At 34.0% G+C, this 15,451-nt stretch overlaps 1 protein-coding gene across 7 annotated transcripts in view; it reads left to right on the top strand.

Annotated features, from left to right (window-relative positions):
• The first annotated feature begins 1,001 nt into the window (after positions 1 to 1,001).
• LOC129891409 (nuclear pore complex protein NUP88) overlaps positions 1,002 to 15,451 on the top strand; it is a 44,512-nt gene continuing 30,062 nt past the window's right edge. The window contains exons 1-8 of one of the 7 annotated variants that reach the window (XM_055966762.1): positions 1,002 to 1,151; positions 1,676 to 1,773; positions 3,738 to 3,783; positions 3,859 to 4,170; positions 5,004 to 5,052; positions 7,460 to 7,753; positions 8,878 to 9,029; positions 14,413 to 14,535. In XM_055966762.1, coding sequence (XP_055822737.1) covers positions 7,484 to 7,753; positions 8,878 to 9,029; positions 14,413 to 14,535 — 545 coding nt within the window. In that variant the 5' untranslated portion in view covers positions 1,002 to 1,151; positions 1,676 to 1,773; positions 3,738 to 3,783; ... (1 more) ...; positions 5,004 to 5,052; positions 7,460 to 7,483. Of the gene's footprint in view, positions 1,152 to 1,675; positions 1,774 to 3,737; positions 3,796 to 3,858; positions 4,171 to 5,003; positions 5,053 to 7,459; positions 7,754 to 8,877; positions 9,030 to 14,412; positions 14,536 to 15,451 lie in introns of all 7 variants that reach the window. The other 6 variants (XM_055966763.1, XM_055966759.1, XM_055966761.1 and 3 more) reach the window with 6 other exon arrangements.

A 15,451-nucleotide genomic window follows, 5' to 3' on the forward strand; every position in this document is an offset into this window, starting at 1 on the left:
AAATGACATTCATATTAATTATGAGATAGTTATATATATTTGTAAAATAATGTAACAAATTTTATTAGTCCGTCGTCAAATTATGAACTCGAGTCTGATGTACTGATGTAGCGGTGAAGATATGCGAGGTGTTACATGTATAAATGTCATAACAAATTAAATTATAATATATACACACACACACACACACACACACATATATATATAAATTATTATTCGTCTAACTTTGAATGTCTTGTCTTCTTTAATCATATATACAACAGAACAACGATAATTCGTTGATTTTAGGAGGTAATACAGACATATTCGTAAAGTATTTTACAAAACAAGTTCTATCAAGGTGAGTACGTCTGAATTTTGAATGGATGTCTCATGTAGTGATCATTCGAAGACATATGAATACGTTGATATTAAATAGGAAGTTATACTCATCACGTAGTGTAGCATAAACCATACATCGAACATTTATCTCGTTTAATGATATAGACAATGAAATATTGAAAATTCATTGATTTAGGAGATTATATATACTCGTCGAGTAGTGTAACAAATCAAGTCCTCTATGAAATATGTTGGTAGTAGAGGGTAATAAATATGCATTGTTATACTCGTGTAGTTATATATCTAATAACTTAAATTTAATTCTATCAATATCGACCTCCGTGAATAACCGATGATCCATCTATTTACAATAATTTATTGAAAGAATTTAAGTATATGTATAAAATATAATTAAAGATTATCCAAAAATTGACCTTCGTTAGTCGATAGATCTAAATTTAGATTTAATTTATTTATTTTTTACAAAACCGACCTCTTTAGGTCAATTTTTCATTAAATGTTTTTATATATATAAAACCAACGTCTTGAGGTCTTTATATTAAAATTACTTTTTATTTTTTATCAAATCGACCGCTATATTAAAATTATTTTTTATTTTTTATCAAATCGACCTCTAAGAAGTCGATATTCATTAAACATTTTTTTAATTTTAATAAATAAAAACTAACCAAAGCGTACGCTTTCCCCATTTCAGCGCATAAACCCTAGACCTTCTCTCTTTTCCACACAGCTATAGAAATCGAACCACCACCACTACAGCGGCGCAGTCTCATCCAGCACCACCAAGGTGGCGCGGCCTTCTCCAGCAGGTGAGTTTTTCTCTACGGCAGCACAATAAGATTCACATTAATAACAAATTCCAACCAAAATCGTAACTGCCATCAACTTCCACCCAATCCCATTAAAATATGGATACTAGTTAGATATAATTATTTATATTATTGATATAAACTTATATTTTAATTGTAACTGGATAGCAACTGTATGCGATGTTGAGTATGCCGTCAAATAGATATATTGCTTTGATTCAATATAAATTAGATAGACATACAAATATATGGAAATATGTGAAATAGAGTACACTCCATTTTGAATGATTGAAAACTACTGAATATTTAAGGAGATGGATGGATGGATGGATAACAAGTATGTATATTTGTTGAGTTGTTTTCAGAGATTGTAGTTCACTTACATATGGTCCCCAATACTAATTACCTGAATGTTGGAATGATTTTAAATGGATATATACAGGGGAGAATATATTGTTTACAGAAAATCATTTTCAGCTGCAATTATGAATGTACTAATTATTTTTAGTGTACAAAATTTTAAGTGTAGGGGTACAATCTAATTAAAGGTTCAAATCTTCGACGCCGTCGAGCCAAGTACGACAAACCCTTCCATCTCCAGCCCTAATTAAATAAAGTCGAGGTATTTTTTCCTCCAAAAGTTTAATTATTGTATATATTAGATTTTTTTATTCAATGTACAACACTTGCATTTTGCTTAGGATTTGTTTGAATTTTTAGAGTGTTCTTTAGTATAATGTGTTTGTTTAACATAAGTGACAACACTAGTTGATCCTATAGATGACAAAATTGATTTTGTTGCAAGATCGATTTGTGTTCATCTAGTGTTGACACTTAGCTTTAATTTGGTGAATAATGTATTTGTTTAACTAAGTGACAACATTAGTTGAACCTATAGATGACAAAATTTAACTAACTCCTAATTTGATTTATTATTTGATATAATGTGGTTTAGTTGGTGGATTTAGTTGTTTGAATTAGTTTAAAACTAGTTAGAGTTAATGTAGTTAATTGTTGAAATAAGTTCAAATAAAATTTAACTAACTCCTAATTTGATTTATTATTTGAAATAATTTGGTTTAGTTAGTGGATTTAGTTGTTTGAATTAGTTTAAAACTAGTTAGAGTTAATGTAGTTTAGTTGTTGAAATAAGTTCAAATAAACTTTAATTAACCTCTAGTTTGATTTATTATTTGAAATTATGTGGTTTAGTTGGTGGATTTAGTTGTTGGAATTAGTTTAAAACTAGATGTGAATATTAGGAGAGATATGCAAGCATACAAGATAATACACATTCTAGATGGTGCGAGTAATAAGCATAAAGGTAAAATCATAAAACGAGATGTTACTTGAGATAGGTTGGTCATATTTTATGTCAACCTCCAAATCCATAGTATGAAATCATGATGGTGGAAGGTGTTAAAAAAGGGACCAAGGTAAACCTAAATCACATGGAATTAAGTTTTCTCAAAGACCTACAAACTCTTGAAATCCATGTAAACTTTGAGAAAAATAGGACATAATGGAAGAAACAAATCCATATAGGCAATATCAATTAGTTGGGTCTTTTAGTATTGTTGTTGATTTATATGTTAGTAGACTGATAAGAGTATAACACGTGATGTATGGATGTTCAAATCCTATCACAGACAAAAAACATGTATTTAAGTGGAGAAGGGTAGAGGGTTAACCCCATTCACCAGCAAGTTTCAAATTATGCATCACTAGCTGTTGGAGATTACTTAATTATCAAAAAAATATATGCTAGCAGAAAATATGAAGAACTTTTGGTGCTAAGGAATATATTTAAAATAAAAATATATAAAATAAAGAGATAAGTGTCAAAAACATACCTAAACTATTCCCCTTTTTTTAGTTTCATACCTAAACTATTGGGACTGTGAGTTTCATACCTAAACTATCACTTATTAGTTTGAGAAACACACCTCTCTCTTTTATTCCACTCTCATCATGGTGTGTGTACTATATTCTCTTTCATTTAAAAAAAATTGTCATATCAAATTCCACATGGACAAAACATTCCACCTTGACAAAACTGAAATAAATTATTAGAAGTTAAAATTAAAGATTAAAGTATTACTATCCCCTCCCCCTCCAAAAAAATAATTATAAAATATAATATAAAATATTTTTATTATCCCACTCCATCACTTTCTCTCACCATACCCCCACCCCCAATTTTTTAGTTTTAATTTTAATTTAATTTTTAAATTTCTTTTATAAATTTTTTTTTTTAAAAAATTCTTACTTCACCCCTTCTTCAAATAATAATTTAGATATTATTTTAATTTTTTTAAATTTTTTTTGCCCCACCCCACCTAACTCTTAGCTTCCAAAAAAAATTCTCATTTTGCGTTAGATATAATATATACAACAACAAGAACAACAACAATTTGAAATAATTACAAATATGTTATAAATACATTGAATGTGAGAATTGTCCATTTAGCTAATACATGAACTTCTTACATTCATGAATACATATTCTCTAGGTTCTATGAACCATTTTGGATAAGTATGTATCTATTAATTTATTGTTGTTGTTGTTGTTCTTATTCTTATTAGGTTTGAAACCAAACTCTTCCTCAGGAGGATAAATGGGGCAATTCGGGTGAGATTCAATGTAAATCCAATTTTCGATTCACCCGCTTACTACACGAATGTATCATGATAAGAATCAATGCAGTCTTGTGAATGCCAGTTCTCCTATCTTCTTCGGGTAGCGAGACAGAGATGACTAAGTGACATATGGAATATGGCAACGACAACAACATGTCGTAGAAGGAGATAAAAGGTGAAGCTAACGACCCACTAAGACTAACCTATCTACAACTAAATCCCCAAGCGGTAGTCAAACGGGGGACGTGAATGCGAGATGTCAATGGAATGATCGGACGAACAGAGGCTAGGGCTGCTTCCTTCCCACCGCGTCCTTCCTTGTGTGTCAGAGATATAAAGCGAGTGCACCGAAAAAGAACGGGAACCCCTTTTACTAATAGTTGAGTGCTCATTGTTGTTCGTATTTTGACCAGATCCAAGCTTCCCAAGCTCTATAATGTTGGGGAACTCTGCAAGGGTCTTACCACCTTTTTAATAATAATAAGAACAACAACAACAACAAATTAATGGATACATACTTATCCAAAATGATTCATAGAACCTAGGTAATAGATATTCATGAATGTAAGAAGTTCATGTATTAGCTAAGTGGACAATTCACACATTCAATGTATTTATAACATAATTGTAATTATTTCAAATTATTGATGTATTTTTATAATTGTGTTATTATATTATTATACCATATTGTAAATTAAAAATTTAAAGATCCATTAGGCTTACGCCTCGTCCTATACTAAGTAAAACACCCCACCTTACGCCCCCACCTTTTAAAACACTTATTGCAAGGTGTCATTTATCATAAAATTGAAATTGAATAGACGCTGTAACAAAGCATCTGGAAATTCCTCCTTTCTTTCTCGGTAATAGAAGTTGCATTTCAATTCAAGGCGTTTCTATTCGGTTGCAATTTATCTCTGTTGTTTAACTCTGGTGAGTTAATTTCTTCTTCATAGAATAGAATATATAATTTTGTTTAATCTTTCTTCGTTCAAAGTACTATTTTTGTTGTTCTTAGTTGCAAAATCGCCAATTAGGGTTCAATTTCAATGGAGGAGTATAATACTTTATCCATACATTCTAAAGAATTTTATAGATTTATTAAGGAAATTGAGCTTTTCCTTCTTTTTTTCAAGTGGGTATTGTGCAGTTCTTGTATTTTTACAGTTAGGTTCAATTGAGTATGATTTGGTGTTGTTATTTGTGCTGTAGGAGATCTGAGTAGCTGAGATAAGGAAGGAATTTTCTGGTCACTGTTCTGGTATGTTCACTTCGACCATTTTTCTACTTGGGGTTTCTGTTTTTTTTTTGTTCTTAGATGCAAAATGTTCACTTGGTTCAGTTTCAGTGGTGTAGTATACTACTTTAGATTGAGCCCCAATTTTGATATAGTTTTTTGTCAAGCATTCTATGTAGCATTTTTTACTAGATATTGTTTTAGTTCTGTTCGACGGACCTAACGCTATTTCTCCTGAAAAGAATTTCTCTTTTAGTTAATGCCTCTACTTTCTCCTCTTTCTATCTGCTTTCCTGATTTCCACTTAGGTTTGTGATTTTTTTTTTCTTATCAATCGTTGTTATCTGGTTAGCAAATTGTAATCTTTGGAGGAAAAAAATTGAACGATTATTCATTCTTTTTATCAGGACAGATCTAGATTTGAAAAAAAAATGCACCTCTTCGTAAATTTATGTGTATTCTTCTTAATTTTTATGTGTTTGGTTCAGCTCACGGACTTTTAAGCAAGTTCTCCTCGTTTTGTTTTTGATGTTTGTGAATGAAATTATTACCTGCACAATTTCTGATTTTTGGCTGTAGTTTTACAGTTTTGGTACCTTAATAATTATATAAAATTGTTTGATAGTTTTTGTGTACAATGTAGTCTTCAAACAGTTGGAGCTGGTGTTCAATTAAGTGAAATTATTGGATCTGAATGAGTCCATGTAAGGAGACAATCAGTGCGATCAATTTCCTTATTTTGTTCCTCCTTCTCGTGGACCAAAAAAGGGAATGCTGAAGAAAGATCAACCTAAATTTGGAATAGGACTGGACAGGTTCTTAAAGGAAAGGAAAGTAATTTAATAACAATTGGTTGTGTTGACTCGGTATGCTATTGAGTATATTTTCCTAACAAGAACGTGACAATTAGGACTTGCCTTTTTGGACTAGAGAAATTAGTAATGATAAGCCGTAGGTGAATTCTTTTGTTAAATCCAGATTTTTTGAGTGTATATACATGCTAGATGTTGCATAATGCATATACACGCGGGAGATTTGAGAGAGTTAGAGAGAAATTTTGTACAATATAATGCTAGAGATTGAGAAGTACACTGGATAGTGCAGCATATTTCGTCTGTTGATTTTGTTCTTGCGTGGTAATATTTGAGAATTTCTTTATAAAAAAATAATATTTGAGAATTGTTCTGGATAATGAAGCATATTTCATCTGCTGATTATGTTTTTGTGTGGTAATTCTATAGAATTAAACTGGATAGTGCATTTTTTTTTATATAAAGGTTGATAGTGCAGCGTATGGCCATATTTCATCTTCATTATATTACTCTAATTTCTGTGTGGATAAGTCTCATGTTCAGAAGATGCATGTGGCGGGGATGAGGATGCTGAGATGGATTTATGGACACACTAGGAGTGATAAGATCAGGAATGAGGTTATTCGGGAGAAGGTGGGAGTGTCATCTGTGGTAGACAAGATGAGAGAAGCGAGATTGAGATGGTTTGGGCATGTGCAGAGGAGGGGTGTCGACGCCCCAATTAGGAGGTGTGAGCGGTGGGATTTGGGGGTTATGGGAGGGGTAGGGATAGACCGAAAAAGTATTGGAGAGAGGTGATTATACAAGATATAACGCTACTCCATATCACCGAGGGCATGACCTTAGATAGAAAGGAGTGGAGGTCGTGGATTAGGATAGAATCCTAGTAGGGATAGAATGGTGTCTGACCGTGTGCCGGTTTAGGGTGGTCGTAGGTCTAGGCGTGCCTTTATAGTTGTGTTGTTATTGCCTTTGATTTTCACTTTATCACATTACTTTGCTATCATTATTGTTCTTGTAAAATTTGCATTGCTTTTCGTTTTTTTTTGTGCCATTAGGCTATATATATTGTTTTTCTCTTTTACTTGGGACCGTGACTTTTGAATCGAGGGTCTTTCGGAAATAGTCTTTCTATCTCTATGAGGTAGTGGTAACGTCTGTGTACATCCTACCCTCCCAGACACCACTTGTGGGATTTCACTGGGTATGTTGTTGTTGTTTTAGTTCGGTTTCCTTTCCCTTCTATTTATGATTTTCGCTGTTTCTGGTTCGTATATAATTGGGTTCCTCCCTTTAATTTTGATTTAGAGAAACGAATTGCTTTTGCCTGTGATATAAGAATTGCTTGTTCTTCTGAAACCTTATTATTCTCATTATTATGCTTCTTCTCTATATATTGCTATTGAGCAATTGCTGAGTCAGCAGAACCATTGATTTACATTGGTGTCAAGTAAAATGTTACCCTCTCTTGGTGAAGTACTAGCAGAAAGACCCTTTATTAAATGAACATAATGTGAAGTGAATCTCCTAAAGTCTCTGCCAATGAGATTTTGTTGAAAGATGAAACAAGAGAACATTTATTTGAAAAGGCAATAAATAATTTACATTTGCTTTTGCAGGAGAATCCTAAGTGGGTGAAGAGTATGAGATACAATTTTGAGGAGGAGGATGGTGGCCGTCAATCCGAAGATGTCGAATGGCTACCCTTACAACACCACCCTGTCTTTTCTACTCCCCCGGATAGGGATAGGGACAGGGATTCCTCCACCTTCACAGTGCCCAAAAATCTTTTAGCTTGGGATGGAGCTTCTCGTCTCTACTTTTGGGACTCTTACAGAACCTGTCTGCATCGACTCTCTGTTGTATTGGGCGAACCAGATCCTACTTCCCTCCTTGCAGCTTCTCCTTCAAAGGTAAACTTCTTATGTAGAAAACTTATTTTATTATTAATCAACTTCCTATTCCCTCTCCATTCCATGTTTATGTTTTAGTTGTCACTTTTCTTAGGAAACTGAACCTGAGTGCTTGAATAGAGGAGGATTATAACAATTTGAACAGTCTACTTGTAACAGATAAAAAAATACATCCCCTTCTTTCTTACCGAGAATTTCCGTAAAATACTAACTTTTACGACAGGTTTTGTATTTATATATTTTGTATATAATTGTATAAGTATTATCTAATTGCATACGAGTGTAACAGTTTGAAGTGAATGGGGAGTAGAACATTGAAACTGTTTGATCCTTATGAACCTTAGAATATGTGGGATGTATCTATGCATTTTATTTCTTTTTCACTTTTTATTCCTGTGTTAAGTCGTCGGATTATTTCTCCAAAGTCGAAGCATCTGGATGGATCATTCTTTGAGTTCCTCAGAGTTTTCTGTTGAAATGTGGACTTTCCTTCTCCAAAAGTAAGAGAAAAGAAGCTGAATAATTTGCATTATCAGTTGGCATAAATTTCAGTACACCATAAAATTGTTATTTCTCGTCTTCTGGTTCAGCCTTTCTGGTACAGCCTAGTTGACACAATACATAAACTTCTGCTACATTATTGCTTGATGCTCTTGGCATTTTATCTGAAAAAGGAAAATTGTGCCAACTTAAACTTGACTTACGTATTTATTTTATTTAAATAGATCATCTTTTGTGCTTTGAGATAGTTATGATATCAGATTCATTCTTTTAGGCAATAGATTGATCTGACAGTTATGTTCACTTTGATAGCTGAACCGTCATTTATTGACTGCATGCTAGAGTCTTTATTCTTCTGGACTTCTACAAAACGCGCTTTCCCTCTTTTGACTTTTTCAGCATCTTTTTCTCGCTGTGCAAATGTTAAGTATGAAATACATAGAACAAGAATCGAAGTCTTAACATTCCTATGCCATGTTATCAGATCACTAGTCCATTGATGGAAGATAGAACGTATCTTTATGTTGTCATGGCTTTTTTGAAGTGCATTGGTACTACTACCACCTGATATCAAGCTACTAATTATTGAAGCTACGTATTTGATGGTGCTGGTTGTTGCTTAGGTACTGCAAGCTGATGTGCAGTTGAATTTTGAGGTTCAGCGAATTTCCATTAACAGAAATGGATCAACACTTTTCCTAGTTGGCTTGGATGGTTTATACGTCATGTATCTCTATGGAAGGACTTCGACGAAAGAAAATACAATTATTTGCCGGTATAACTTCCTCATTTTGGTTTCGTATGGTTATGTTTTCTTTGGACTCCAGTGTGTTTCAAATAATAGTGGTATTGTCATTGTCCTACTATCATTTGTAATTATTTGTCATTTGAAAGGTAACTTCTCCTTTATCTTCGGAAGCATTGTATGTATTTAACCAGTCCTATGCACTTCTATTCTTGGTTTCCTGGAGGAAATTATGACTTTTCTGGTATAGCTATTTGAAGCCACCTTTCCCCGTTTCTTTAATTCAATTTTGGCTGTAGCATTTGTTTTTGAAAACTGTTCTTGATCTTGCATATGTAGTTTTCCTTTTTGAATGGCTCCGTAAACTACTTATTCTAGGATACCTTATTTATGTTTTTGGAGTTTCTCATTCATCAAGAGACATGTGATTCCGTAATTACATGCTGATATCTTGCCTAATTCAAGGCAAGAGGCAGGTCAGATTTATACGTGACTGCAACGAGTAATGCCATCTGTTAGGTTATCTCCTTATTCTGGCTACTGCTCATCAATGATGATATTGATATGACTTCACACCTAAATGGTTCCTGAATCTTTGTAAAAAATGTTCTTGGGATTCTTGGGACAAAATATTATATTTAAGAAGCACTTTGGGTGTGTTAGAAGCTCAAAAATGGCAAGTAGTTGCAAAATTTGGCTGTTCGGTTTTTCTGGTGAACAATAGGCTTATTCTCCTTGATTTGAAATAGAAGTGTTTGAATATATAAAATGATGGTATAGTTATCCTGATATGCCATAACTTAGCAGTAATGGGATCTGTGCTAATGAGCTAGCCGCTTTTCAATTAAATGGTCTGATGCATCGTGCATAAGCCATCCCTACTCTTTATGATTGGAAATCTCGAGTAGCTTATTCAATTACAATAATGGTGATACCAGTTTTTCTTACTACACCCAATCTCATTTGTCACCCTTCTAAGATCCTTTTCCTTATGCCTTCGATCTGCTTTGAATAGATGACATATGGTTGGCTGTGATATTTAGGTTCTCTTTCTTCTTTTACGTTGGAAAAGCTACAATTTTCAAGAACTTGAGGAATAAAGGAAGGAGTCGCTCTTTGTTAGCTAGGTAGATGGAGGAGAGAGAAAAGAACAACTTTAACAAGCCTTTTTGATCATTGACTACATCTCTAAACTCAAAACATTTGGGTGAGCATAACCAAATTACCCAAGAAGTCAAGACTGCGCTAGAGGAGTCATGTGCCAAGAAGGTGAAACTGTTCGATGAGTCAACTTTGCACATTCATGAGGGATATTCCAACAACACAGTTAGGGAGTCACCTAGGTTATTCTTTTCTATCTGTCCACACTTTCTAGCTGTGCTTTTCTTGAATTTCTCATGATTCCTTTGTCGAAAGAAGGAAGGCGAGAGTAAGACTCATACTTCTCTCTAGAAGTCCATTAATTCAAGTCACAAATTTACAAGGAAGCCTTGACTTGGCCAACACTTGACATAGAAGAAGTTTTAGAAGATTGGATGGTGAAGAACCTAGCTAGTATGCAAATTTGCTTGGTTGGAGGTTTAATGAAATGGGTTGATTGTTAGTCAATAACTCAATATATGATATTTGAGGAACAACAACTATGGATTTTATATACTTTCTTTGCATGCAATTCTTGTACTTTACCTCAAGCTCCTTTGGTCAATGTGGTAGGTGGGCATATGCTAAAAATATTGAAGTTGGTAAATCACTAGAGTTTTCGGTAGAATTATTTTTAGGGTGGGGTGGGTGGAATGTGACTGCTTCCATTCTTTGAATAAAACTATCAATAAAGTCTATACACTTTACACAATCTTTGTTCTCTAGTAAGTGAAAAATTTGATAAACCTTATTCACACATGCCATTCAGAAGTTCTCCTCCATCCAAATTATGAACTATCTTGTAGATTTATCTAAAAAGAAATTAAAATGCTAGCCCTGCGAGCGACTCACTAGGTTAATTGAGCTAACATTTTGGAGGCCTTTTCAAATGAAGGACTAAGATGGACCGTTGAATTCTCCACCCAAATAGAGCTGGGTTAGGTTGGGAAAAGTCGTTTTAACGATTTTGCTAACTACATACTTGAAGATGTGATTACTGGGAGACATTAGAGAAGTCTTCATTCGTTTTGCTAATTTAGAGGAAGCCAAGAGAGTTCTATACAAAGGCAATACATTAGGAAACAAAACTACATTTTTTTTGGACTTGAATAATGGAATGAGTTGATAGGTGTGCAATGACCATAGTGTTCAATATAGCTCAAACCGAACAAAACATATTGAAAATGATCGACACTTCGTCAGAGAGAATGTTACTAGTGGCACCATGAGTTTGCTTCCTGTACTATCAGAAAAAGAACTAGCGGATGTGCTTATAGAAGGCAACAAAATGACTTTTCATACTTTGATTTGCTAGTTGGGCATGTGCGACATTTTTGTCGAACTTGAGGGGGAGTGTTGATTGTGTTAAATATTGAGGAGGGAGAGCAAGAAGGGGAAAGAGAAAGGACAAAAGGGAGTGGTCTTCAGACTTCCCTTTAGTGAGTGCACTAATCTGAATGTATCCTATTTTGGCTATTATTTTCTCCATTTCTATGTTCTCATATGTAATAATATTCCGCTAGCTGGTTTCCTTAACAAATTCTATTTGTTTTTTGCCACTTTGGTTTGTGGGGTTTACTTTTTCGCATGGCTATTTTTTCTTATTAAATCTAATAGTAGTAGCTTGATTCTCAAGGTATAATAAACTCGTAACAAGAATAAGGTTGTAATTTGGAAGGACTAAGATAATCAATCTTCGAGAAGAACAATTAAGGAGGTTCATCACCCAAGACACATGCTTCATAGGGGAGTAGGCAACTAGTAGAATTGGGCAATGAAGTCAGGCTTGATAGGGAGAATAATTTTTCGAGAAAGAAAGCTATAGGAACATAGATTAAAATGGCCAACCTTTCAATGAAGGGTGGAGGAGAATGTCAAAGTGGGTGTGGAAACAATTCCTCAACTTTGGGGAGTTTTGGGGGTTTCTTTTAAAAGAAAGGAAGATATGGTTGTAGAGTTGCTTATTGATATTTCAATAGGCAAGAAGAGTTAGCAGAGATGAAAGGGGGGTGGGTAGTAGGTTGGCCAAACCACGAGGAGGAAGAGGTAAAATTATAGTGTACGAAAGGAGATATGGGTGACTATGATGAGAATGATAGAAGTGGAACGGGGATACAGTTGTAAGGATATATTAGCTATTGATATATAAAGATATTTTTTGTAAGGGGGTTGGGTGACACAAACGAAAACGGCCATCATCCAAGTAGGTGCTGGAAAATGGGAGGTGAATCTACTACGTTTCCAAGAAACTACAATAATGAAGCTCATGACAGATGCAATGATGAGAAATGTGTGTCTGGGGATGATGGTTAAGTACACCACAATAATGTCTAATAATATTGAGTGAGGGAAGTGTTTTATTATTATGGGATAAGAGCAAATTGAAAGCTCGAGTGGCTTAACGTAAGGGCCCTTGTTATTTCCCATACCGTTCAATTTGGTGATGGATGTTTGAAATAAGATGATTGATGAAATTGTGGTATGAGGTTATTTGAAGATTTTTTCAGTTTAACATACTAGTGCGTATGTGATGAAGATAGTTTCTAGTTGTTTTCCTTGAATTAAACCTTCATATAATTCAAAGTAGTGTCAAAGTTCAAGATCAACATTAAAATTTAAGATCATCTCAGTGGACGAGGTGGACAATGTTGACCACCTCATACAAGTGTTCAATTGCAGGTGGACAAGCTCGTGAGGCTTGGGGTAAGGGGTCCATTATTTTCTATGTTGTACAATTTGATGATGGAAGTCTTAAGTAAGATGATAGATGAAGTTGTGACGGGAGGTTAGAGATTCTCAACCTTGATTAGTGAACATATTTGCATGATGGTCGCACACCTATTATTTGCTGATGACATACCAGTGTGTATCTAATGGGGCTATATGTTCAGATATTTTCTAGTTGAGTTCCTTGAAATAGACCTTCATATAATTCCAAGTAGTGTCAAAGCTCAAGATGTTTCACTTAAAGTGAGATCATTTTCGTGGATAAGGTGGACAATGTTTAACACCTAGCACAAGTGCAATTGTACGAATAAAACTCTCCTTACTATTTACCTTGGATTGCCATTGGGTGTTTCAAACAAGGGCAAGTTGTGTGAGATTCAGTAACTAAAAGATTTGAAAGGTGACTAGCAGGCTGACAGAAGAGATATTCATCAAAAGGGGGAAAGGAAGCACTAGTGAAGAGCACAATATGAAGCATACCCACATATTCCATATTTCGTTGCAGGCTCCATTTAGTATAGGGCAGTGTTTGGATGGCGAAAGGCGACAAGGGTCTGCCTCGCGGCGAGGCGCTAGCCTTTTTGATTTAGGCGCCACCAAAAACTTAAAATATTAATTGCATATATAAATATTCATAATCTCAATAGCAATAACATATATTAGCAAATGTTTCAATTCAAAAACTAATAGTAGATACTAAAAATCAAGAACTTGAATGACTCAATAATTCATAAGACAATTGACAAGCAATTCTAGAACTCTAAAAGTCTATTCTTCTTCAAGATTATCAAATTAGTATAAAACTAAATTGAGAAGGACAGAAATAAACATAGAAGGATTAATTTTTTTTTTTTTAAAAAATATAGGCAGATTGCAGTCAGTAGCTCCAGAAATAAAAAACAGAGCATAAAAAACAGAGACTGCACACTGTTGTGCTCAATGCATATGAAAGAATAAGAAGAAAAGAACAGAAGAGGAACAGAAGAAGAAGAGAAAAGAAGAAAAAAAGGAGCTGAAAATGTACCTGCTGAGCTGAGAAGAACTGAAGAAGAAAGAATAAGAGAGAAGAAGAGTTGCACAGGAGAAGAGAGTTGCGAAGGAGAGAAGAGTACCTTATATATAGGAGTTAACTCACATTGATGGTATTATGAACCTTACTAAAAAAAGATTAAATAAATATTTTCAAAGAATCTCTGGTTTACTTTAATTTGTTTGTATTTTAATATCAAATAGAGGACTTTTATAGTCATTGAATGCAAGGCTGTTTGTTTGCACCTTCTAACTTATGTTCTATACTGTAAAGGGCAATATCAGGTAATATCAAACGAAGAAGAGTCTCTTTCTAAGAATGAAGAACATTTATTACTGGAATCCTTGAGCAAACCAGTCTGATTATCCTCTCATCTGTATTAGGAGATAAAATCAAAATAGACATGATAGCTACTTCTTGAGTACCAATATTTGAGGATAATTTTGTTTTCTGATAATCAGTTGTGGTGCATTTGAAGTCGCATTAAATGTGTTCATTTCCCATTGCCGGTTACAGGACAGTTTTAGTTGGTTCAGAGATCTACTTTGACAGAAACAGCCCAATACGCACATTGAAGGTTTGTTGGCACCCTTACAGTGACACCCATCTTGGAATTCTCTCTTCAGATTCGGTTTTCAGGTACTTATTTCTTCATTGACAATTTAACATAGGACTATCTGATGATGCAGTTCTCAAGCGGTGTATGTTAAAACCTTAAAAGAGTTGCTCAATCTGTGTTTTTTAGACATTTTAATAAGAGTAGTCTCTCGACACGTGTGCTGCACGTGGTTTCGGAGTCATCTAGTCAAGTTGATAATATATTGCATGACATTGGAGTGTATAGTTTTTGTTAAATTATATCAACACTATTAAGTTAAAAATTATACACAAATGAATAAAGTAAGCGATTTTTGGAGTGATCAATGTTGATCGTTAAATGGTGTCTTGTTTGCAGATTTCAAGATAATTACATATTGTCTAAACCTTTAAAGATACAATCAACATTCAGTTAGAACATGTAATTGCTTTTACTTATTTTGCTTTTGTGAGGTACACTCATGTAATTAACCGTATCTCACCTAATGCTTTCTTCTAGATGATATTCCAGGTGTATGTTCCTTTCATTCGTTGCTCTGTCATAACCAAAACTCTTGTTATTGACATTGAAATCCCTCTTGGAAGTGCAGCATAAATTTGACCATGTGAGAAAGCATGTTTCAGCAGATGTATAATTTGGTCATAAGAGAATAGATGGATTTGACAAACTTGAAACTTTTAGGAGTAGATAGAATTCTAAACTAAATGGCGATTTGCTTGTTTAAATTGTTGGATACTGTGAGAAATATGATAGAAAAAATATTATTGATTGTGTATCTACATCATTACAAAAAGAACCCTATTTATAGACACTATAATACAATCCTTTACCAAGTAGGATACTTATACTATTTTTATTCCTATTCCTATTCTATTCTAAGTAGGATTGTGTATACCTATTCTTATTTTAACACGCCCCCTCAAGCAGTGTTTTGAGAAGCGAGAAGCGGAAAAAAGC

Source organism: Solanum dulcamara, chromosome 6, assembly GCF_947179165.1.
Source record: "Solanum dulcamara chromosome 6, daSolDulc1.2, whole genome shotgun sequence".
Taxonomy (NCBI): Eukaryota; Viridiplantae; Streptophyta; class Magnoliopsida; order Solanales; family Solanaceae; genus Solanum; species Solanum dulcamara.